At 38.9% G+C, this 26,258-nt stretch overlaps 2 protein-coding genes across 6 annotated transcripts; both read left to right on the top strand.

The window, feature by feature from the left end:
* Positions 1 to 1,525: 1,525 nt before the first annotated feature.
* lrrc8db (leucine rich repeat containing 8 VRAC subunit Db) lies at positions 1,526 to 16,634 on the top strand. 3 transcript variants are annotated; one of them, XM_057337824.1, is made up of 2 exons: positions 1,526 to 1,658; positions 11,594 to 16,634. In XM_057337824.1, exon 2 carries the CDS (start codon positions 11,596 to 11,598, stop codon positions 14,119 to 14,121), a length of 2,526 nt encoding a protein of 841 aa, XP_057193807.1. In that variant the 5' UTR covers positions 1,526 to 1,658; positions 11,594 to 11,595; the 3' UTR covers positions 14,122 to 16,634. The 3 variants fall into 3 exon arrangements, with proteins under 3 accessions (XP_057193807.1, XP_057193809.1, XP_057193808.1); XM_057337826.1 differs by lacking the exon at positions 1,526 to 1,658 and adding an exon at positions 1,736 to 1,822; XM_057337825.1 differs by lacking the exon at positions 1,526 to 1,658 and adding an exon at positions 1,829 to 2,233.
* Positions 16,635 to 17,729: 1,095 nt separating this feature from the next.
* znf326 (zinc finger protein 326) lies at positions 17,730 to 25,091 on the top strand. 3 transcript variants are annotated; one of them, XM_057337831.1, is made up of 13 exons: positions 17,730 to 18,114; positions 18,447 to 18,490; positions 18,625 to 18,697; positions 18,831 to 19,182; positions 22,242 to 22,401; positions 23,099 to 23,115; positions 23,186 to 23,204; positions 23,313 to 23,394; positions 23,577 to 23,724; positions 23,813 to 23,912; positions 24,129 to 24,259; positions 24,347 to 24,442; positions 24,528 to 25,091. In XM_057337831.1, exons 1-13 carry the CDS (start codon positions 18,104 to 18,106, stop codon positions 24,633 to 24,635), a joined length of 1,341 nt encoding a protein of 446 aa, XP_057193814.1. In that variant the 5' UTR covers positions 17,730 to 18,103; the 3' UTR covers positions 24,636 to 25,091. The 3 variants fall into 3 exon arrangements, with proteins under 3 accessions (XP_057193814.1, XP_057193813.1, XP_057193812.1); XM_057337830.1 differs by having other exon boundaries at positions 23,186 to 23,228; XM_057337829.1 differs by having other exon boundaries at positions 23,186 to 23,231.
* The last annotated feature ends 1,167 nt before the right edge of the window (positions 25,092 to 26,258 follow it).

Below are 26,258 nucleotides of genomic sequence, written 5' to 3'. Positions count from 1 at the left end.
AAGCATATGTCCCTACAGATAGCAGCTAAAAGCAGCAACAATACAAATGCTATTGGTCTATTTCATTAAAGCTTTTGCAGAATGTTGTGGCATGTCTTTATACGTTCACTCAAGCGGATAGCGAATCCCTTTTTTTAAGAACACATCCTATTTTACACAGTCTACTTATACTTTAGAACACATCCTGAAACATTACATCATATTAAAGGGATATTACTGCCAAAACACAATTTCCCCATGTTTTACTCACCCTCCAGGCAGGGGCTGTGTCCACTGAGGCTTTTCTGCCATGGTACGGCGTGTTTTTTCAATTGTTTCCAGGGGAAACGCTGCCGTTTTTTTCCCACGCTCAGTGCCGGCATTCGACCGGGCGCCCAGAGTTGAAAAATGCTCAGCTCATTATGTGCCTGCAGCAGGTGTTTTCAGTCGCGTAAAAACACCTCGGTGGACACAGCCCTTAACTGAATATGACTTTCTTCTGAAGAACAATGCAGTCATAGTTATATTACCACATAGGCTATCCTTTTACTTCCAAGCGGTAGAATGGGAGTGAATTGTGGCAATTTTTTTAAGCTCCAAAAAGTGCATCCATCGATCAAACGACGGCTCGATACGGCTCCGTCGTCTTAACAAAGGTCTTCTGAAGCGAATTGATTCATTATCCGTTATCCCTCTGCTGCGCGTGAACCAGAGGCTTGTTTTTCCTGCTATTTTTTTCCGGCCAGGGTTTCTGGCATCCTTTGTCTCACTCTGTGTGTTTAGGTGGCTGATTAAACAAACCCTACATAAACCTTGACCTTAACACTTGGGCCCGGTTTCACAGACAAGGCTTAAGGCTAGTCCCAGACTAAAATGAATGTGTGACCTGTCTTACCTGAATATAACCTGCCCAGAAATATCGTAAAATATCTCAATGCCATTGTTTTGTCTCGAGATGCCCACCAGTAATGCATTTTTTATAAAAGCGACATAAATATCTTAATTCAACTAAGGCATAGTCTTGGCTTAAGCTAAACCGTGTCTGTGAAACCGGGCCTTTATGACCTATACAATAGGTTTGTGTGGAATTAAAATACACGTAAACCTGGTTGTGGGGTGGGGAAGGCAAAGTCTCTTTGCAAAATGTGTATTTTAAACAGACCTAATTATATATTAAACAATTTACAGAGCATACAATTTAGCTGGTTTATCATAAACGTTTAGTTTAAACATTAACCAACCCTGTTTTGTCATAATTACACACATTATCTGCTCTAATCTCTGATGCAAAAGTTTTACATTTTATAAAATGTTTCCAATTTGCTCAAAAATCTGACCAAATTTCCCAAAAGTAAACTCAATCGATGAGTTGAAGATTGTTTTAATTCTACCCAATGATAAAAATGTGCCAGTGACAGTGCCAGTTATTATAATATCTGTTTAAGGTCAACCAGCCGTGTAACAATTCAAGTGTAAATGGGTTTTGTTGCTTGGTAACTTCAGAACACGGTCAGGTGTGTGGCGCGTATCCTCCTGTAAACTTTAGCTCCGCCCACACGCACTACCTCAATCTGACTGTATTTCTGTCCATTACACGCGTTTCTTTTATTCATTCATCATTTCAAACGCATGGATATCGTGGAGGCTTTGGCGTTATTAAAATGACGCCCTGATTTGAGGTAAGTACATTAGTATGTGTGATCGGAGGTTTAAAGGTGGCGGATGCGGTGTACAGAACTGGTGCAGACTGGTTGACTCTGCCGCTGTGCGCTCTGCACTGACTGTACCATAATAATGAGAGGAGCGGGGATACTTATATAAAGCCCTGCCGGGTGAATTATTAGTAAGTTGACCTTTCGTACCGTTGCCTACCTGCTAGAACACGGCAGTATCATCCGCCTTTGAATGGAATTGTTGTTTGTGTTTGACGTTAATCTGCACTGAGAAGACACCACAAGACACCGGATTGCGTTCATAGGAAATATTCTAACTCGGTCCTTTAAATAACGTTCCGCTCGTACTTTATGCATTATTAGTAAGTAAAGCCGTGTCATACAAATATCGTGACCCTCACCCTTTAACTAGCCGGTATCGGAACACAATGACATGGACGCAGCTACAAATGACGTCTCCCACGCGAGTACCGCTTCTTTTCTACAACAGAGTTCACATTACTGCAAAAGTAACTGGATGAAATGTGTAATTAATATCGGAATTTCTGAAATGCCAGTGTGGGTGACGTTTATATGAGACAGTAAGTAACGTTATATTCTATTGCGCAGACATTTCTGGAATATTGCATACTTGCTCAGTTTGCCTGTGTCCTACGGTCGTGTTTATAGGCATAGTCTATAGCGCATGTCCAAAGCACTTTTTGGAGGCATTGACAAATAGTTGGACAGGTTGATATACAGCCTATGTTAAAACATCATGCAGACCTCTGCTAGGAAGTTACCATGATAGATGTTAAATAACATTTTCATCATGTTTTTATACATACAGGCATTCCAAAGTTGTATATCCTGTAGTTACAGTTTGATCTAAATGTGAGTTTATGTAACCATGAGGTTTGGTTGGTCGTTTTGAGCCACATTCACTGATATGGTGTTGCCATATGGATGGACAGTAAACATTAAATATTTTTTGGCTGACCTTGTTACTTTAACTTCTTCCATTTGACCGAGCTGGTGTTGCTATGAAGGACGTTTCCACATTAAATTCTGCATTCTGCAAAGAATTCTTATTTAGTTCTGCTGATATTTACTCATTTATATTTCAGGTTTAGGACACTTGTTTATGTACTATTAAATAACACTTTGTTTTACTATTAAAAAAACGGAATATTATGTAATGCAAATTATCCATTGTCTGTATATATGAGACTAACTCTGACACACATAGCGTTTTCCCAACACTGATGAAATCTCAGGATAACACAAAGAGATATGATTGGTTACCAGAATTGTCATTTCAAATTTCCCAGCGAATGAGAATAAAAGCTGCAACCATGACCTAGTTATGATGTAAAGGCTCAGACTGAGGTCAAGTGAGGTTAGCTGTGATAGTAAACACTTATCATGTGGTGCGACCAATATATAAATAATTGTATTAAATTAAAAATAATATAAATCAAATTTTTGTGGCTGAAATATGAATCTCTGATACAGTATGCTTAAGTGAATGGTATTGTTAAAACATATATATCAGTTGTATGCAATTATCAGGCAAAATAAGTTTGTTAATTTATTTCATTTAAACGGATAGTTCACCCAAAAATGAAAATTATGTCATCATTTACTCACCCTCAGGCTGTTTCAAACCTGTACAAATGTCTTTATTCTGTTGTACACAAAGAAAGATATTTGGAAGAATGTTAGCAATTTTCAGATTTGGGACATCATCCAGTAGTAGTGTAATATTGTTTTTGTTTTTTTGTTCTGTTGACCACAAAATGAGATATTTCGAAGAATTTAGGAAAACAAACAGTTCTGCGGCATATCTGACTACCATTTTATTTGTCCTACTATGGTAGTCAGTGATGTTCCAGAAGTGAAAATTCTGAACATCCTTCCAAATATCTTTCTCTATGTTCATCAGAACAAAGTAATTCATACAGGTATGAAATTACATGAGGGTGAGTAAATGATGACAGAATTTCCATTTTTGGGTGAACTATCCCTTTAAGAAGACAAAATTATAGAACAAAAATATGAGCTGATTACTTACCAAAACTCAAAGAAATGCAAATACTTTGTTTCTAAACACTTTGGGGCGGTTTCCCGGACAGTTCTTAAGCCTAGTCCCAGACTAACTTTAATGTAAGAAGTGTCTTGATCGAAAAAACAACTTGCACTGACATATCTTAAAATATAATGCGATCATTTTGTTGTCAGATGCACACATGAATGTTTTTGTGTAAATGTTTTTAAAAATGACTTAAATATCTTGATTCAATTAAGGCCTAGTCCTGGCTTAAACTAATCCCTGTCCGGGAAACCACCCCTTAATGTTTGAATAACTGCAATAGATATTATTATTTATTTGTATTTTAAAATAGGCATGTCGAAAATCCTTATACGTCATTCACCCATATATTGAAGATGGAAATTATTATAATTTATGCTATTTATCTGTCTATATAGATATCCACACATCTCTCATCTAACCTTCCTTCTATTATAAATGGATATTATTTATAGATGTATGGGAGAACATGTAGCACAGTTATGACAAAAATCATAATTATCAATTATTTACCTGATATTGTAATTATAGTTATCTTTTTGATGAATGGAATTTACAATATTTTCATTTCATTATCATTGTACTCTTTAAGGCTTATTGTAACAACAGCCAGGTTTCCATTACAGATTTGCGCAAAACTTAAGCAATATTTTCTAAATGTTGATTAAAAAAGAATTCGGAATGACTGCGTTTCCATTAAACAATGTTATGCGATTAAAGTGTATTTTGTTTATACTCGCGATAAGTCATTCTGGCCATACTTCTTCTTTGTACGTTTTATGGCAGGTTGCAAACCAAATTTAGTGCATAGTGCCACCTACTGTGATGAAAGAGTGAAGAGAAATGTCTATATTTCCATATATATTTTCACTGTTACTAATAAATCACTCACTGGTTTTACCTGCATTTGGGCCATCAAATAATGTTTTACTTAATGTGAATTCCTATCTTTCCAAATGCCAAAACATACTGCAAATGGTCATGCGACTTTTTTGTACACCACATGACTTGTAAATACGATAAAAAGTGTTTCCATTGCAGTTTTGCGAAATATGCCTTTATCGTATTGCCTGGAAAATCACTTCATGTGAGCGTGAAAACATTTTTGCAATACATGGGAGTTTTTTGCAAAATTGACGCGTTTCCATTGGGTGTATTTTCAATGCGCTATTTCAATTAGCTCATTTTGAAGGGTAATGGAAACGCAGCTACTGTGTTACAATACCCCCCGCTGTGTAAACTTTTTTCAAAGCTTAGTTAACAGTTGCTAGGAGTGGCTGACATATTTTAGTATGGTGCTACGGCAGTATTTTAGGCAACAAGACAGTGATTAAGATAATATAAGGTTGGATTCGGTGACTTACACACCCAACTCACAAACTGAAAAATAAATTATGATGAAATTTACTTTGATGCTGCTAAAATACTATTGTCCAGTATCTACATAAAAACACAAAAATTAACAGAAGAAAGAAAGAAAGAAAAAGTACAAATTGCACAACTACTGTATATAACGTTATAAACGTCAGTGTTACAACCCTGTGTTAGTCTGTGCCCCACTCACGACTATATTGCTCTTTGTTAGTTCATGTTAGCTACTGCATAATTTCAGCTTCAGACGTCAAGAGCACGGACCGTTGGCTGAACGTCTGATGCATACGGCATACTTAAAGGGGTCAAATGACAGGGCTAAAACGAATATTATCGTTTGTTTTAGATGTAATGCAAAGTGTATACACGATTTAAGGTTCAAAAATGCTGTATTTTTCACATACCGTGCATGTTTGTATCTCCTCTTTGCCCCGCCTCTCTGAAACGCGCAGATTTTTTACAAAGCTCATCGGTCTGAAAAGCGAGGTGTGCTATGATTGGCCAGTTAACCAGTGCGTAGTGATTGGCCGAATACTGCAAGCATGTGACGGAAATGTAATGCCTCTTACCATATTCGGAACATCATGTTCCCAAGCAATTGTACTGACAGGTGATAAAATGTCATCGGAACTTTCCTTATCAATTCGAGCCCGAATCTGATCTGGAAAATTAAGATCATCAAGCCGATACATCAACTTTGCCAGCACGACTTGAGCAGGATGTAAAGGATTGGTAATTTTTTTTTAAAAAATATTATGTTAAATGGTTAAAAACTATAGCAAACCTTTTGTTCTACCTTTTATATACGACGTTATAAAGATTTGCAGTTAGTGATCAACCAGTGTTACGCCATGTCTCGTCGCGACTCAACAAAGACAATAAACCCCATTATAAACACGACATTTGTTGCCTCTAGTTGGAACATAACTACTGATTATTAGGACTTATAGTATGCTGTCTTTTTTCACGTTGTGCGCGTATCATGAACTACTAGGGGAAGAGAACCCAAATGCAGGCAGCGGGGATGAAGGGGTTAACAAGGAAGGTTTATTAACAAAATAAAACAAAACAAGAACCCACGTGCTTCATTCCGGCTGCACCGGACTGGATGCCAGCTGCACCGGACTGGATTCCGGCTGCACCGGACTGGACGCTGGCTGCTGCACCGGACTGGAGGCCGGCTGCACCGGACTGGAGGCCGGCTGCACCGGACTGGAGGCCGGCTGCACCGGACTGGAGGCCGGCTGCACCGGACTGGATGCCGGCTGCTGCACCGGACTGGATGCCGGCTGCTGCACCGGACTGGATTCCGGCTGCACCGGACTGGACCGGACGTGGGTTCTTGTTTTGTTTTATTTTGTTAATAAACCTTCCTTGTTAACCCCTTCATCCCCGCTGCCTGCATTTGGGTTCTCTTCCCCTAGTAGTTCATGATACGCGCACAACGTGAAAAAAGACAACATACTATAAGTCCTAATAATCAGTAGTTATGTTCCAACTAGAGGCAACAAATGTCGTGAGCTTTGTAAAAAATCTGCGTGTTTCAGAGAGGCGGGGCAAAGAGGAGATACAAACAGGCACGGTATGTGAAAAATACAGCGTTTTTGAACCTTAAATCGTGTATACACATTGCATTACATCTAAAACAAACGATAATATTAGTTTTAGCCCTGTCATTTGACCCCTTTAAGTATGCCGTATGCTTGTCCGTGCTCGTGACGTCTGAAGCTGAAATTATGCAGTAGCTAACATGAACTAACAAAGAGCAATATAGTCGTGAGTGGGGCACAGACTAACACAGGGTTGTAACACTGACGTTTATAACGTTATATACAGTAGTTGTGCAATTTGTACTTTTTCTTTCTTTCTTTCTTTCATTTTTATGTAGATACTGGACAATAGTATTTTAGCAGCATCAAAGTAAATTTCATCATAATTTATTTTTCAGTTTGTGAGTTGGGTGTGTAAGTCACCGAATCCAACCTTATAATATCTTAATCACTGTCTTGTTGCCTAAAATACTGCCGTAGCACCATACTAAAATATGTCAGCCACTCCTAGCAACTTAACTAAGCTTTGAAAAAAGTTTACACAGCGGGGGGTATTGTAACACAGTAGCTGCGTTTCCATTACCCTTACCGGACTGGACGCCAGTTGCACCGGACTGGACGCCGGTTGCACCGGACTGGACGCCCCTCCGCTGTGCCTCTCCCTCCTTCTCCGCACCACCGGATCCATAGCCGACCTTGGCGAATCCGTGGGGACCGGAGGGAGTTCCGCAGCGGAGGAGTCCGCCGACGTCATCCCCGGATTCCCCCTCTCCCGCCCGCTACCGGCGCCGCCAGAGTGAACGGGGACCGTGGAGATCAAGCCGGAGGGTACTGAGTCCCCCCAGGTAGCGGCAGCCAGGTCGAGGCCCTCCGGCGTGATCGACCGCGAAGTGGAAGTCCCATGTGGAACCCCACCCCCGGGATCGTCCCGGTTGGCCATGAACCTGACCATTTCCGCGAACCCTAGGGGACCCAGCAGCCTCTTCTCAGACGAGGTGAGGCGCTGAGTGAGGCAGCAGTCTTGAAGATCGTCTTCAACTCTGCCTCGTTGAACTCAGTCGCCTCAGCCACCACTGAGAATGCCCCGGCGAACTCCCGGTTCCCGTAGTTCCCCTGGCGGAAACCCAGCAGCAAGTGGGCTAGGGCGGACTGTGAGGACTACGCCGTGCCGTCCATCTTGCTGCCCGCTGGGTTCTGATTGTGGTCGGTCATTCTATCATGAACTACTAGGGGAAGAGAACCCAAATGCAGGCAGCGGGGATGAAGGGGTTAACAAGGAAGGTTTATTAACAAAATAAAACAAAACAAGAACCCACATGGGGGAACAAACACTATCAACAAAAGAATCTTTACAAAAGGGGAAAACAAAAACTTCCCCCAAGGGGGACAAAAACGAGAACCAAAATAAGGAACATAAGGAACATGCAGGGCAAGACAAGGCAGGGCAGGAAAACGAGGAACCAGGAACACAGTGGATAAAGTACTGACACCATAAAGCAAAGGCACATAAGCACATCACACGCGAACACATACATACACATACAATGACCGACACAGGACAATGAAACATGAGGGTATTATATAGGGAGGACAAACGAGGGATAATCAACAAGGGCAGGTGTGGGTAATGAAACACTCAGGGAAAGTTAACGAGGAAACGAGATGGCGGCAACAGAGACGCGGACCGGAAAGAGAGTGTATGGAAAGCCGAAAGGTCAACAATCTCTCTCTCCACATAAAACCTAAGGCTTTGTCATGACTCTGCTACAAGACCAAGAATAGACATGACATGATGAAGCAGAGTCATGACAGCTCGTGTCTGCATTTGCAGATCACACAAAGAAACAACATGCGCTACAAACACACGACAATCTCAACTCGCGTTAGTCGCGTAAGTCTTTCACAATGACAATATACTTACAGGCTGCAAATCTGAAGCGCCAGACTGTCCTTGCGAAGTTGTAATAGTTGGAATTACCCCACTTTTTAACAAAAGGTTTCGTGCACAGCCGGCTTTAATCTCTCCCAGGTTCATGAAGCAATTATCTGTGAAATGTGCTGCACACACTTGAATATTCGGATTGTATTGTTCTGGAACAGTATTGTAAATAAAATGTAACCATTCGTATTTGGTTGCCTCATCTTTTGGAAGGGCAAACAAAGAGGCTTTCTTTTCGCAACGAAACACACAGCGTCTCCACGACATGGCTGCGGCGGCGACGATACAATGAGATTTACAAGTACGCCCACCTTACTTGCGTATAGATTTGGGCGGTCTTAGTCAAGTCATACCACGAAATGATGTAGATTTGTGGGGGTGTGGTTACACAAGGCGTTTCAGGCAGGTCTGGGTGAGCATTCGCTTTTAGACAGAATGCATCTTTTGTTTCCGACACTTTAATTTTTGCAGTTTTACGTGTCTAATACACGCATGGGCAACTTATAGCACACCAAAGACACAGAAAAACACGTATTCGCGCCATATGACCCCTTTAACTGGAAACACTTCTGCAGGCTCGAAGTCGTCCCCTGATTGGTTGAATTCTACAGGATTTCTGGCAGACCTAAGTGTCACATTTTTTAACAGTCTGCCTGAAAACAACACAAAGCCATCTGATCGAAGAAGTAAGCTGTCCTGTTTACATCAGATACAATGAGAATTCATGACGATTGATTGAGTAAACACCTAAATATAATGCGGCACAAAACAAAACGTGATTGGTGGCTTTACCCACTTAGTGGTCCTTGGCCATTCAAAGCGACAAAAGTTCCCAGACCTTCAGTATCAAGGTCTGGCTACGCGAGACAAGCTACTGCATAACTAATTGAAAACAACTTGATTGTAAAGTTCTGCCATATATTTCTGTGTGTTATTGCACCAAAATAGGCTATTAAAGAGATACTTCAAACCATTTGCAACAAGCTTACTTGACTTTTCAGCTCATAAAGCTACAGTTTGTGTAACCTAAATTAATCTTCCAGCTCTTATGTTGTGAACTGGTGACTAAAAAGCTGGGCCAACTGTGGGAAAAGGCCATGAGATCAGACATTCTCTGAAGTCTTGTTATAAAGGACTCCAGCATTGTCACACTTTGAGCATTAAATTTATTAGGTGACTTGATATTATGCACAGTCTAGCTAGTGGTTACCTTACATCATTTGATAGTCCTATATTCATTTTTAATTTTAAGCACTGACGGTTCCTTTGTGACATTATTGTACCATCAAAGAAATGATGAGTTCTACAGAAGGTACTACCAAAGTAGATCACCATTGGAATATCCAGTCAGAATCTTTTTGATTTCAGCGTGTGTCTTTATCTGTACTGTCATGTAAAATATGTGCAAATGTTAATAATTGTGCGTCTTTTAAGAAACCATGAACTCCATGGTAACACATACACAGTAGTAATTATTGTTTATAGCAGTCTGACTTGTCTAAATAAGATGCTATGTAATTGTGCAAATTAGACCCTAATTATTGCAGAGGGAAAAGATAGTGTTGTTTGCTGCAGTTGCTTTTCCAGCCCCCTTCTTTGTAGCTGTCTATTAGCCCTTTTAGGCCATGTTTGCATGATGAAAATGGTTTTTCCTTTACGTTTTTGAAGTTTCATGTACACACCACAGCATTGTCAAAACAATCCGCATTCACACGGATCCTGGTAAAAGAATAAAAACGTTGTATTATGCATGCCAGTCCAGTGGATGGCAATGCTACTTTTAAAAGAAACATGACGTGCCTGCGCACATACACATACCCTTTGTCAACATATATGTGTGACGTCTGTCAAATGTAAATAATGTGTCTCCGCTGGTCTTAGTGGTGCAGTAAATCTACTTTTTGCTGCATTTGGATAACCATTAATAAGTATGTTGCGTAGTACAAGAACACAGTACCGGAGGCCGGCATTATCGTTATGGGTAAACCCGTGCGACTGAACATGCATTCGCAATGAAAAAAGGATGCGTTTTGCCGTTTACACAGAAACGTTAGCGGCGGCATTTAAAAAAACTTGCACTTTGAGATCCGTTTTGAAAAGTTTGCGTTTTCAGTCCCCCAAAATTCTGTTGTCGTGTAAACTACACGACAACTACAAGTGCTTGTGACTTTGTTGGTGTGATGAATGGAAGGAATGTGATTGTCCTGGACAAAGGCAAAGACGTTTTGTTAGCAGGCTGTAAAATATGTGCAAATGCTTTTCCTTCCCTGATCACTGTGGTGAATCTTCACTGTCCACATGGTTGAAATCTCATCTCATTGCTTAAGGGAGTATATGATTCAATGATAAATAACTCTTTATCAAAACATCAACACTAATGGTTTATATAACAGCCTGATTGGCCAAGTAAAAGACAAGGTAATTAATCATCGTGACATTCAATCGTTTCTTGTCAGTGAGAAGGTCATTCACTTTTTCATTAGATGTTTATGAGTAAGTATTAGCAATGTGAAAGACGAGCTGTGCACATCAATATTTCCCTCTCAAAATGCCGGAATATAAGGGGAGGGCCTTGCAACTTGATATTAAAGATAACATTGTCTTTGGCCAAGTTCACCACTCTAGTTCTAATGTCTTCATTTTCTAAAGTATGGACGCACTAAAACTGATAATCTAATAAGGATGTCTAAAGCAGTGCTTTAGTGCCTGATCACTGATCAAGTGCTATGCTGCGGTAAGTGATACAGGGCAGAGACACTAGGATGTCTTCCAAGCAATAGGAGACATTTGTTATCTTTAGTGGTGTATTAGACCACTCCTTTGTACATTTGTTTACTGGAACATGAGAGTAAGATTTCTTTTGTGACAAGCCTGTATTTGGCAGACGTAATCTTAACATTGGGATGGTTGATCCTGATATGTTTGGGAGCCCCCCAAAAATGGAATAATTCTATTTACTGTATACTGTTTTTATTATAGGCTAAAAACATGTTTTTCTGTCTTTATGTAGGAATGTTTACCCTCACAGAAGTTGCCTCCCTAAATGACATCCAGCCAACCTATCGAATACTGAAACCATGGTGGGACGTCTTCATGGATTATCTGGGTGTGGTCATGCTTATGCTGGCCATATTTGCTGGGACCATGCAGTTAACCAAAGATCAGGTGGTTTGCCTTCCTGTTCTGGAATCGTGGGAGGACCCCAATTCCATGTCACAGGAAAAGCCACCAGAGAAAGCCTTAGGCTTAGGAGGCGGCCATATGACATTGGCAGCTGCCCCTTTGGCAAGCAAAGAACAAACCGACAGTGTTGCCCAGCAGAAACATCTCCCACACTCCTCTGCTGTCGGTCATACTAAGCCTACAGGTCTTCGAACAAACCTGGATTTTCAGCAGTATGTGTTTGTTAATCAGATGTGCTACCATGTTGCCCTCCCTTGGTATTCAAAGTACTTTCCATATCTCGCCCTCATACACACTATTGTACTTATGGTAAGCAGTAACTTTTGGTTCAAGTATCCAAAGACCAGTTCCAAAATTGAGCATTTTGTGTCTATTTTGGGTAAGTGTTTTGAGTCCCCTTGGACAACCAAGGCATTGTCTGAGACAGCCTGTGAGGACTCTGAAGAGAATAAGCAAAGACTTACTGGAGCCTCTACATTACCAAAACATTTTTCCACCAGCAGTGAAGAGGGAAGTCCGAATCAGTCGACACCCATGCTTGGAAAATCTGGTATTAAGTTTTCTGCAGAGAAGCCAGTCATTGAAGTTCCAAGCATGACTATACTCGATAAAAAAGATGGAGAGCAGGCTAAAGCCCTTTTCGAGAAAGTAAGGAAGTTTCGAACACATGTCGAGGACAGTGACTTGATCTACAAACTGTATGTAGCTCAGACTATAATAAAAACTGTCAAATTTATTTTGATCCTATGTTACACAATGACGTTTGTCACATCCATTCATTTTGACCATGACTGTGAGCCAGACATTAAACATTTAACTGGCTACACCAAATTCAAATGTACCCATAACATGGCACACATGTTGAAAAAGCTGCTTGTTAGCTACATTGTCCTCATTTTTGTTTATGGCTTGGTTTGCATTTATACACTGTTTTGGCTGTTTAGACGGCCTCTTAAGGAGTACTCCTTTGAGAAAGTTAGAGAGGAAAGCAGTTTTAGCGATATTCCAGATGTAAAGAATGACTTTGCTTTCCTCCTTCACATGGTGGACCAGTATGACCAGTTATACTCAAAGCGATTTGGTGTCTTTCTCTCAGAAGTAAGCGAGAACAAACTTCGGCAAATCAGTTTAAACCATGAGTGGACATTTGAGAAACTACGGCAACACGTGACTCGCAATGCACAGGATAAACTTGAGCTGCATCTTTTCATGCTCTCAGGTGTGCCTGATGCAGTCTTCGACCTCACCGATTTAGACGTCTTAAAATTAGAGCTCATTCCTGAGGCACGGATCACAGCAAAAATTTCCCAGATGGTCAACCTCCACGAGTTGCACTTTTACCACTGCCCCGCCAAAGTCGAACAGACTGCATTTAGTTTTCTCCGTGATCACCTACGGTGCCTTCATGTCAAGTTTACGGATGTAGCGGAGATTCCCACCTGGGTTTATATGCTAAAGAACTTGAGAGAACTCTACTTGGTGGGAAACCTGAACTCTGAGAACAACAAAATGATAGGATTAGAGTCCCTCAGGGACCTGAGGCATCTCAAGATTCTACATTTGAAGAGCAACCTCACCAAGATTCCAACTAACATCACAGACTTATCACCCCATCTGATCAAACTTGTGGTACACAATGATGGTACTAAACTTGTGGTATTAAACATCTTGAAAAAGATGATGAACCTTGCTGAGCTTGAGCTGCATAATTGTGAACTAGAGAGGATACCACATGCGATATTCAGTTTGACCAACCTGCAGGAGTTGGACTTGAAATCCAACAACATTCGTACCATTGAGGAGGTTATCAGCTTCCAGCACCTCAAAAGACTTAACTGCCTTAAACTATGGCACAATAAGATTATTTCCATTCCATTGTCAATAAGTCATGTCAAAAACCTAGAGTTTCTCTATCTTTCACATAACAAACTAGAGACCTTACCTACCACTCTGTTTAATCTCCTCAAACTGAGATACTTGGATGTTAGTCATAACTCCATTGTAGTGATCCCTCCAGATGTGGGCTTTCTTCAGAACCTTCAGCATTTTGCAATCACAGGAAACAAGGTGGAAGTGGCGCCCAAGCAGCTGTTCAAATGCACAAAGTTGCGTAATCTGTCCCTTGGGCACAACTGCATCTCTCTACTGCCAGAGAAAATCGGGCAGTTGTCGCAGCTAACTCATCTTGAGCTAAAAGGGAACTGCCTGGATCGTCTGCCTGCACAACTTGGCCAATGCCGGCTCTTGCGCCGAAGCGGCCTCATTGTGGAGGACCACCTTTTTGATTCACTTCCCCTAGAGGTCAAAGAGAGCATCAGTCAGGAAACCAATGCTACACTTGCAAACGGAGTGTGATTGTGGAATAGAAGAAAATTATTCATTGGTTGTACTATAAAGTCTAACAGTTAAAGAAAATGGGAAATTCACTGGGTGCTTCTAAAAATGTAAATTGCTGCTTCCTTGTTTTCTCAATCCACCATTTTCAGCCTATGACCTGGAAATTAGGATGCAAGTACAGGAAACTAGGAAGCGCAATTTGTGAAATGAGAAGCATTCAATAATTCTGTAGCTTTTTATATCCAGAACACTTGGTGTAAACATTTGGTTCAGTATGAAAGGTGATTTGTTATCAGTCTCTGAACAAACAAAGCCCACAACAAATGTCTAGTAAGCAAATATGAAACTCGTGGAATGTAACTATGCTTGGTGCATAGAAAGAAAAATATCTGAAGGGTGTTTCAGAACTTTTTAAATGTTTAGAATTTTTATGTCTGTCTTCATGGTTAAATTTTTTTTTGTTAAGGTCTTTGCTGTGTTATGGTGTAGCAATAAATCAGATCTTACTGTTACCATTTCTGTTAATTAAGCTGTCAGCTGTAGGCACAGTCTGCATAACATTGTACGTTGTGGTACAGTGAAAGACTGTATGTATTTTTTTGGAAGAGCTCAGAACAACTGACATTTATAACTCTTGGACAAAAGTGTTAAAAAGAAAAAGTGAAATACGAGTACTACCTGGTCAGCTTGATAGAATAAAACTTGTGTGGTTTGAGTGAAGTACAGAATGAAACCTCAATGTTCACATTTAGAACAGACTCCCCATATCCATCTTGAGGCTGAATCAAACTCAAGCGTACTGTATATTTACAGCACAATTTAGTTCTGGCCTGTTCCATCTTTTGTGAAAAATACTTTCCAGATATTTGCACAAGTTTATGTTAACTCTGTCGTTAACTGAATAATAGTGTCATACAGTACATGAATTACCCATGCTTTTGCAGCAACATCTAATAAGCACACCTAAAATAATACTGTGCATTGCACATTAGTGTCAATACATGAACATGTTACCACTAACTTCATATTTTCATGTTGGTTACAAAAGTAATGCACAAGTGACTTGATATGGCTTGTGAATGATTTGTACAACACCATGGTATGATGGGACAGGCCTTCTAATGTGCATACAATCAATGGTCCTTGCTGCTCACAAAGCTCCAACTGACATGTAAAGTTAACGTACTGACCCTATATATATTCTGATGTCATATCTATGACTACCATCTGCTTACAGAAACAGTTAGCCGGTACTGACAAGTAATGTAAAGTGTATGTCACTGTTAGCACCACATACTGTGCATTGTGCATGCTCATGCCTCTAACTTTTGAGGCAAGTTTTGGATAAACCCTAACCTGAACCTCAGTGGTTGTTTTTTTATTTCTCTATGAACAAGAGTCACTAATGTGTGAAAAAAAATGATTCAGCTCTATGGGTAAAAGTGTCATTGTGTCCTTCGTATTTATCAAATGGCTTACTTGCTTTTCTGAAATGCTGTCGGATTGAAAGCTTGTATCTCCAAAACTGACACTTTACAGCAAATGAAAAAACCCACTATTTTCCAAATAAAGACTTTGTTGTCAAAGTTGACAAGCTCTTTTTAAAACTTCTTACTGGTAAATATTTGCAACACCCAAAGACAAACATGAAGGTGGACCAATAGTATGATTTATGAAAAAATCTGGAACAATTGAGATTTCACAAGGTTTCTGTCCGATACTATACTAAATACTAAATGATGAGGCACCTGTCTGCTTCCTTCGCAGACGTGGAACTTAATATTCATTGAATTAATTTGGATAATGTCTGTTATATTTGTTTTCTTTTGTTGAAATCAATAACATTTCATGACAAACAAAGATAATATGGTCCTTTTTGTTCTTACCACATTTCACATAAGTTGTCTAGCCATTTTGTGGAATCACTGTAGCCAAACTATATTTATCCTTCTGAAATGCTGCAGGTTCTAATCTGTAATTGGTATCGTTGTGACCCTTCAAGAATCTTCAGATTTGAGGTCTTGCCAGGCTTTAAAATCATTCATGTTTAAAACGTGTGACTAACAATAATTTTAAACTATTGATTTATTTTACATATATGTTAAGATAACTTTTAATGTGATTCCGGTGATTTACATTAAAATACTATGTTTGGGAAACCTGAAGGAATTATAGACAAATCATGGTTTGATTGAAAATCAGTTTTATTTATGTAGAATTGTATTAATTTTCTATAGCCTAGTGTAACTATGATATATCTATTGATTCCACCTAAATTAAATTATGTGTACTTTGAGGTACATGAAACACTTAAGGTCATTCCAACTGATATTTTTGGAATAGTGACAAATGTTCATGTTTTCTTTTTCAGCTATACTTGTGTAATGCTCTTTGACCTTGAATGTAGCCTAATGTATCCCTTGCTGTTTTAGCCTTTCCTTTTTTGATGGAAAGGAGAATGAAGTTAGCCTGCTTTGCTCCTAATGGTATGTTTTAAAAATGTTCGACTTGCCATTTTTAATATAATAAATACCTTGAAATATACTGTGTCTGTGATTTACAAATATCTTAAATAAACAAGACACATTTCAGCAGGCACAAAAGTAATAAAGGATCTTACAATCAAAACCATACAAATGGTCCAAAAACAATAAAAATAAATCCAATATTAGGGCATATTACAATTTCAAAGTCCATGGGAGCATTAACCTCCTTTAATTAATAGAACTGGTAATTCTCCATCATCCTTTTAGTGTAGATTGGGTCCATAGAGAGTTTAGGTCACTGTCCGTTCTCTTCACCGTAGTTTATGTTTGTGCTCCCTCTAGAGGTGAATGATAGTAACGTCCTAAATATATTTTAAACATTGTGCTCCTCGTAGTTAAATTAATTGGTTAAGATTAACCAAAGACGACCAGTAACAAGGAACTGACGACAAAAGTAGTTAAAATTACATTTTAGTTGAATAAAACATTTTTTAAATACCAGGATTATTTAACAGATTAACCCTTGTGTGGTGTTCATATCTTTGTTGGTGTTCAGTGTTGGTGGGTCTCGTGGACCAGCTGCCGTTTTGGGTTTTTAATTCAACACAATCAAACTCTTTATGCTAAAATACTTCACAGATGTTTACATCATCCCAATTACAAACAATCTTTACAGCATATGTGGTTAATATTTGCCCCGTACCTTTGTTAGATCACATTTATGAATTGAAGTTCTACACGCTCTCTCTCTCTCTCTCTCTCTCTCTGCAGCTGCATAAAACATGGCCTGGTTTTTCCCCTCAAATTGGTTAGTTACGTTAGGTACACAGTAATTATCTTATTTTTTATTACAGTATGTATTTTCAATAAAGTGGTTATTAAAATTTCTGTGATTATTCAGCTGTATAGTGTTGTTAAAATAGCTAAATATAGTTATAAGGCTTTGTTCGACTTGGTGTGGCGACGCAAGATCCGACAAGGCGGATGACATCAAAGTACCGCGAGAGCGATTCGAAAGCAAACTTTTTATCGTTTTTCGAATCGCTCTCGCGGTACTTAGATGTCATCCGCCTGTCGCATCTTCGGCGCCGCATCAAGTCGAACAAGCCTATGGCGTTATCACGTGGTCCCTGAAGCGTTTCACAACGCTTTTCGGAATTGCCCAATCACAGTAGTGGTGAATTACTGAAAAACTATTATGTAATCGTTTAATAGAGATAACCGAACGAATTATTATTTGCATACAAGGCACAAGACCCCGCAAAATATATCAAACAATGAACTTACACTGTATAGTAAATGTGCATCCGATCCATGCAACTCAATGGCGGACTCCATTTGTGAGAGGACAGTCGTCCTCTGGAGGAAGACAACTTTGTGCTCCATAGGCAACAAGTAGCGGCTTTGTTGTGGCAAATAGCCTTTAACTGGGCACATTGTTTAGTTTGTTTCCAGGGGAATGATTTCAGTGATGCCAGCTTTAATTTAATGCGGAACTACTGACTGTCTCTCGCATGTTTATATGGTAAGTTACACGAGATTTGTTTAAATGAAATTTGGAAAACAACTTTCGTGTGTTAAAAACAATTCACTTAAACGAAAAACGCAGGCTATTATCAAATCGTTGATTAGAAATCATTGATAATCACGGACTCACAGTTTTATTAGTGAATTAAGCTATATACTATGCGCAGAGGTTAAATAAAGTCAAGGGCACATAAATGGAGGTTATCAAACAATAGTCAACTGTGTGGAAGTCTAACGTTAGGTGTTTAGGAGGAGAGTGGTGCAAGGAAATACAAGATTAAAAAGATCAGCATAATATAAGGCTATAACGTTCTACATTCTGTGTTAAAGGACTTATAAAGAAGAAATGTTCCCATCAAAAGCTGAAAATTCCGGTAAAGAAATGCCTCTTAATGCCTTATTTTATGTTTGGGTTATATTGTACTGTTTGCTTCCAGATATTGTTTTTTGAATGAGGTACATGCCAAGAGCATACACAAATAATCACCTTTATTGTTTGTTTGTGTAGGCAAATGTCACAGCCAGCCATTATTTGGATTATTTGGATTCTCAGAGTCATTTGAGAGTAATGGCTCTGCCAGGTGAATATTGTTAAAGAAACTTCCTCTCGTTTTGCTTCTCTTATAAAACAGTAAATAATTAAGTAAATAAATACCTCTTCTCTTTTATAATGTTGTATATTTTTAAAGAGATTGTAATTTATTTTTGCCCCAGATATGGTACCTTTGAATCTTTTGGACTTGGGACCTTGAGCGCTGTAGATGCATCTACAGAGTATGACAATTCTAACAGAGGGTACGATTACACATATTCAGACACCTGGGCAGCAGACTGGGACAGACCCTGCCTCGTGGCATCCCCGAAATCCAGGTCTCCATTTTCAGACAGCAGCAGAGAAAGTCAGTACTCAACCTCCAATCTTTCAGATTCCTCCAGCCTGTACTCTCCCTCACATTCAAGGCCAGCGCCCATTGGCACACGGGGAAGAGACATGCACACATACATGCAAAGAAACTATTGTGGAAGAGGTGCTGTTGTATCTGAGGACAGACAAAAAGCTGAAGAAGTAAGTCTGAATGTGTTAGACTTTAATGTCTAATGCAAACAAACAATTGATTTACATATTAATGGTAGTGTTATATCTGTGCCACTAAACTATAATTAAAAAAAATGTTTTGAAACAATGTCCCTACACTCTTATTTCCTCCTTTTCACCCCACCTGGCTTCTGCCTTTTTCCTAAAAAGTCCTCTAGCTCATACCATTGGTATAGCCCAGGGGTCGGCGACCTTTGCGACCAAAAGAGCCATTTTGGGCCCCCTACCACCAAATAAAATTTGTCTGGAGCTGCAAAATACTGTATATATAACCTTTACTGTAGCACAGGTTATGCATGTAAGGTAGTAGTTACCCAATTGCATCACTAGGTGCCAGTACAGTGCGATTTTTATTGTATTTAGATGTTAGCAATTTATACATTTTTGTCCCTGGCAAGAAGTGGGAGTGTTGCAACAGGAGAGTAGCGGTGTTGCACGCTCTGCTTTAGTTAGACTTTGTTATGTGAGCTTTTGTTTTTGCAGCGTTTGATGAACAGCCACAAGACACCGCCTACTCTCCGCATACGGACATCATGCGTACACATTATGAAAAGCGTGCTAGCCAGTAGTGATGGGAAGTCCGGCTCTTTTCTGCGAACCGGTTCTTTCGGACAGTTCGTTTCAATGAACCGGTTCAAAAGACCGGTTCACCGATTCTCTTATGCTCTGACGTTAGTGACGTAATGACGTCCTCGCCCTGACGAAACACGTCAAGTCTATCATCCCTACTGGCTGGGATGAAAATACACTCGGCACATTCAAATATACAACCAAAACCAGTAATCATAACTTCTGTCAGTTAACACATCACGTCATGATCTGTTTCTTACATATACGTTTTGCAACTAAAGCACCCAAATAGGCACAGTGAAGTGCAGCAAACTATGACATTTTAAGTCTTAAAGATAAAAAGTGAATAATTAATCTTCATCAGCATTTTACAGAAACTATATGATCCATGCATAATTCAATACGATTTATGTGTTATTAAATAAACTTGCGCTTTGCCAGATTGCTCCATATATTTTAAGTCCTCGGTTCTCGTGCGCTCGTAACATTTGCACAGCAGTTGTCCACACTGTTCTGTAGCCTCACGGTGAATCACGCATGCTCACTAGCTAAGCTCATCGGTTCTCACTCAGTCGGAGTCTGTCAGACCGACTCGGACGTGACCGAAAGAAGCGGCTCTTTGGTTCGTGTACTGCTGAATCGAAAATCTGTTGCGAACCGGCTCTTGACTCGAGAAGAGAACCGCTCTAGCAGTGGCATGAACGTAAACGGCGCTGCACATTGGTTTACGTACAGTGATAAGGCAGTAATAAAGTCCTAAACATCTTTCCAGTGTGTTTTATAGTATCACACCTCTGTTTTATAAAAATATCTGACTTAGACGCTTTTTATCTGCTTTAAAATTACACGCATGCGCAGTATCATCGGTTCTGAGTCGGACGTGACCGAGAGAAGTGGCTCTTTGGTTCGTGTACTGCTGAATTGAAAGCTGTTGCAACCGGTTCGTGTCAGAAGAAGCGATTCGCGAACCGCCAACCGGTTCGACGGTTCACAAATCGGACATGCCCGACAGAAACAGTTCTCGTGACTCTAGATTCTTCTAGTCTGCGAGAGTGATTCAAGGAATCCGCTTGCTTCTCATGATGATTACGTCATGTTTAGATTCATATAATCTTGTTTAGAAATTAAATAAAATGTTCATGAAAACACCATGGATTACTTATGAAACAAAGAAATGTTTAGTTTATTATTTTTACAAACAATTATTTTTAACCTTTACAATAATTAACATAAAAGCACAACTGCACAAACGTTTTCTGTAATGCATTTTAAGCAACATTAATATAAAGAATGTTTGTACAAATATTTATGACCATTAAAAAGTGTGATCTGTGCTCAAATGTTTATGTTCATGTTGCAAATGTAGTTTCTTATGTTGAACCGGTGTCCGAAAGACAGCTCTCGGTTGGTTCAGTGGTGATCCAAAAAATGTGGCAACTGATTCTTGAATCGAGAACGAGGATCTCTCTAGGCGGAGCGTTCGATAGAACACGCCACTGCACGCATGCTCACTATATCAGCTAGCTTAACTATAACTTGAATAGCTTCTCCGCTCGTGCTTAATAGTTCAGTTCAGCATGTAGTAGTGTACTGTTGGATTTACTGAAAAGTCGTTGATACTGGCTGGTTTATTTTGAGTTGGATGGGTTTTCATGCATGTCAAAAGTGAGTAACTGAAGGATTTGTGGATAAGTGCTTTTTGTAGACGCGAACCGTTTCGAACGATTCAGTCCGATTTGGAACCGGTTCACTAAAAAGAACCGGTTCAAATGAACGATTCGTTCACGAACTGGCCATCACTACTAGCCAGATAGGATTTAAACTATGCTGGCTAAGGACCTAAAAGTTTGGTTTAAAGACAAAAAACGTACCAACCAGAATGTTTTCTCACAATTCCATTTCTAACAGGCATACAGTGTTTGGCGCTGTCTCACATCCGTCAAAGCAGAAATAAAACCACTGCTCTCTGTATGTTTTTTTTCTGTCATCTCAGGTCGCGCTCATATGCACATTGCATGCACTTATTTCGTCTATTCGAATTATATATCTGAAAAAGCAAATACATTTACCCAGCCAGGTAACCCAATGTGTATGCTTTTTCAGATATTTCTTGAATAAATCAGGACAGAAGTGGTCAAAAGTGGACAAAATAGACGGATTACAGCAGCAGGTGTAAACGGGTATGTGCCTCTTTTGTCCACTTGTGATCCGATCGACCAATGCGCATCTTAATACCAGGCGTAAAGACGGCCTTATAAACACTGCAGGGAGCCGCAGCAGGGGGGCTCGAAAACAGGGGTTGCCGACCCCTGGTCTAGCCAGAAGCTCACATGCCAGACCAATTAGGCAAATAGAGCAATATTTTGAAACTCTTTAGGAAGTCAACAGATCACAGTTTTCTCTGCTTAACAGGAAAGTAGTTGAAAAATAAAACGCTTTTGGTCTTTTCTCCTCTTCAGTGCTCAGCTCAAAGTCCCGCTCTTCGCATAAACAGACTTCTCAACTACTCAAACTCAGCTGCTCCAGTGTTTCGAGGGACCAAAAGGAAGATGATGGAACCAGTACCTCTTAAAAAGAAGAGGATAGTCAGAGCAGTTCCTAGCTTAAGCAGGAGTGTGGGTATGTACTGTGCTTTGTTTGTTGTTAATAAATTGGCAACATTCATTTTCCATTTAAAGGAACAGCTCACCCCAAAATGAAAAATCGTCTTTATTTACTCACCCTCATATTGTTTCAAATCTGTATAAATTTATTTGTTCTGATGAACACAAAGAAAGATATGTGGAAGAATGCTTTGTAACCAAACAGATCTTGGCCACCATTGACTACCATAGTAGGAAAATGCCTTTGTTCTATTGAACACAAAATAAAATATTTTGAAGAATGTAGGACAGTAAACAGTTGGAGAGGCATTTCGCTGCAACCTGTAGCGGACATTCGACCCAGCCCACATCCACACCTGGATGTAGGCAGATTGGATGTCACATGGGTTGTGTTGGATGTCCACCGCAGAATGCAGCGAGACCTACTTAAACAGTTCTGGGGCACTTTTGACTACCATTGTAATCTTTCCTACTATGGTAGTCAATGGTGGCCAAGAACTGTTTGGTTGCAAGCATTCTGTCAAATATCTTTCTCTGTGTTCATCACAACAAAGAAATTGATATAGATTTGAAACAATGCAAGGGTGAGTAAATGATGAGATAATTTTCGTTTTTGGGTGAGCTGTCCCTTTAAGTCCCTTTCTACAGTTTTTAAATTAAAACTTAAGGTTTATGTTGGTGCTTAGCATTCTTTTCATTTTTTTCCTTTGTAGGACCAAACATTTTAAAGGTAAGAATCCACACTCAAAGTTCTATTATGTGGAACTGGTCTTGTGACAGAAAAGTTTTCATTTCCACAGGACAATTGTATTTCTCCAGGTAACCATGAGATAGACGGGGAAGGTGGTATGTGTTTATTTTCCTATACATGCATTTGGAAATGTTTTTAAAAAAGTCCATCTTATTGTTGTTTATTGTTGAGCGCAGTGTGTGGTAAGAAAGTTAGAGCTAGAGAAAAACGCAGAAGGCGACGAGAGAAGAATCATGAAAAATATGGTGAAAAGCACAGGTAAACTTTTGAGTGCCCTCACCACTTTTACCATTGAGGAATCACTTTGGTTTTTAATTCAAAATCTGGTCCATTAGGATCTATTTGCCTGATCCAAATAGTCTATTACAGTATACTAAAAGGTACTGCGTTAAGGTCAATGCCTTTTTAGCATTCACTGCAGCATTTGTGTTTTCTTATAGGTGGGCTTTTACTTGTGCTTTCTGTAAATTCCACACGTTTGAAGACAAAGACATTGAGAAACACTTTGGAAGCACGTATCACAAGGAAACTCTTGACTACATACGGCGGCAAGCTAAATTTGATGACAATGTCATCCGTTTTTTGCATGTAAGAACTTGTGAAAAATGTGTTTTTATGTTACAGAAGTGTATTATATTGGTTGATATACATTTACCCACGTTCTAATGCTGCACAGGATTGCATGGTTCACAAATTTCGTAAAACGGTCTCTACTCTACATAACCTAAAGTCTACCTGTGGACGCAGCAAAGATGAGAGGGCAAAAATCATGGAAGGTATAATTTAAATTCACTTATGCATAGATGTCCATACTATGAAAAAAAATATTGTAATAACTTTAGATTAGCAGTGATACAAAACAAATTTTTGGCCGTATCAAGTATGGTCAAGTTCTAGTTAACCATTTAACTAGAACTACTATATTTTTAACAATTTAAAACAAATTTATTGTAAAAGTATGTTTATTGCATGGCTAACATTTGTCTTTGCAGGGGTGACAGAGGATGATTACATGAGAAGAATGGAGGTGGTTTACTGCAGTGCATGTGACACTCACATTCCTGTGGTTTTCAGCTCTGTACAGCAGCATCTTCGTTCTCATACTCACCTCAAGAGCAAAGCGGTGACTATATGTCCTGTAAATATACTTGGGCTCCAGTTTTGGGTGATGGGCTTTTTGTTTATGGGGTGTTCTGTGTTTACTTCAAAGGCTTACAAAGATCAGCTGAAAAGAGACAGTGTGGTCACAGCCAAAGCCATTATCAATAATGATGATGTGAAAGTGCGCTATGAGATGTACATGAAGGTAATAACATTTTTGGCATATAAATCATTTGGTCATAGTGGATGGTCTTGAATTCGTACATATATTATCATCTTATTTTTTACAGGGAGAAGACCCGTTTGCAGCTGATTCGAAAGACACAAGTTCTGATTCTCAGGATCAGGAGAGATCAGATGAGACTGAGGATAATGAGGCAGAAATTAGTGACTCATAATGTTAGACAAAGACAGAATGGATATAAAAATTGATCCTTAAAAAAGAGAAGAGAGAGAGAGACTCTTTCACTGTATCATCAAATGCACAGGCATGAATACATTCGGTTCAGATGAGCTTTCAACATAAAAGGCCTAAGTTCAAAATTCAGTTCAACATTTATTAATGTAGGCTACTTTTTCTTTTCTTTGCCTTTTCTATTTTTATTGTACTTTTTGTTTAAGTTATTTTGCTTTTGTGTCTCTGTAGTATCTTATGCAAGTTTGTCATTAAAATGTTTGGCACTGTTCTGAATTACATTAAACTTGACAGTAATATATTTGAATGCAGATGTTTATGGGTTACATTTTTGTTACATCCTGTAATATTTGTGATTGGAAACTTGCCTTGGAAACTTGCCTTGTCACTGTGTGTTCTAAGAAAAGATGTGTTGACTATTAAATTTTCACAGGTTGGGTTTCTGAAACTGTTTCAATTATTCAACATCAATGCTGTATTACAGTAGTATATCTACTGTAATAAGGTGTGTTTAGGTATGTCTGTATTATACGTGTTTGTATGGCTGTTCTAAAGTTTACTAGTTGCAAAAACAAGCCATTACCAGTGTTGGGTAAGTTACTCTGAAAAAGTAATTAATTACTAGTTACTAAATACATATTCAATAGTGTAATTAGATTACTGTACAAATTACTCTCTCCAAAAAGTATTTAGTTACTTATTACTAATTTCTATATCCTACATCAACCTTGATTAGTTAAGTGATTTAAGGATAGACATGAAAGGGCTCTTTTAATTCATTCAATCAAATAATATTAAAGTACATAAAGTACTCTTATTAACTGACCAAAGTATTACAAATGTGAGAATTATACATTACAGCACAGATTTTAAAGTTAGACTTTGAATTTTGATGTCAATTCCACTACTGCACCAACATATATTACACAAAGTATTTAGTTTAATTACATCAGAAGTAACTGTAATTAAATAACAGAAAAAATAAGAGCAATCCCTTACTTTACTTTTTCAAGGGAAACGTAATTAAATTACAGTAACTAATTACTTAGTAACTAGTTACACCCAACACTGGCCATTACTGGTACAGCTGCTTAGAAATATTATAATTGCCCCCCCCTGCTGGAGGCAACAAACAATGACAGCTTTGCCAACACTGCTGTCCAGCCCAGTATGTTCTTTAAAACTTCTATCCCAAATGCTCAAGCAGTAATATTAAGAGCATTTAATCAATGCTAAATTGTCTTATGACATTTTTACTTGTATAACTTTAATGTTTTGCTTATAGTCAATATGTTTCATGTAAAGCTGCTTTGTAACAACGAAAACTGTAAAAAGCGCTATATAAATAAAGTTGAGTTGAGTTATTATACGTTGTTAGTGGGATAATACAATTTTTTTTGCTAATCAATGTGAATTTTAGCTTAACGTGGAGCATATTTTTATTTGATTTAAGATCTAATTGCAAATGTTTCAGTTTAAATTGGGTTGCTGGCCACATCACAAATTATTTATTCTTTTTATGATTTATTATGTGGACTATTTAGGATTTCCCAAAAATATTTGTAATATTTGGGTCTACAGAAACAGTCCTCTGCCTGTATTTTAA

The sequence above is a fragment of the Triplophysa rosa genome, linkage group LG7, assembly GCF_024868665.1.
Source record: "Triplophysa rosa linkage group LG7, Trosa_1v2, whole genome shotgun sequence".
Taxonomy (NCBI): domain Eukaryota; kingdom Metazoa; phylum Chordata; class Actinopteri; order Cypriniformes; family Nemacheilidae; genus Triplophysa; species Triplophysa rosa.
The sequence above is the reverse complement of the archived record's forward strand: the minus strand, read 5'-3'. Positions and strand labels throughout refer to the sequence as shown.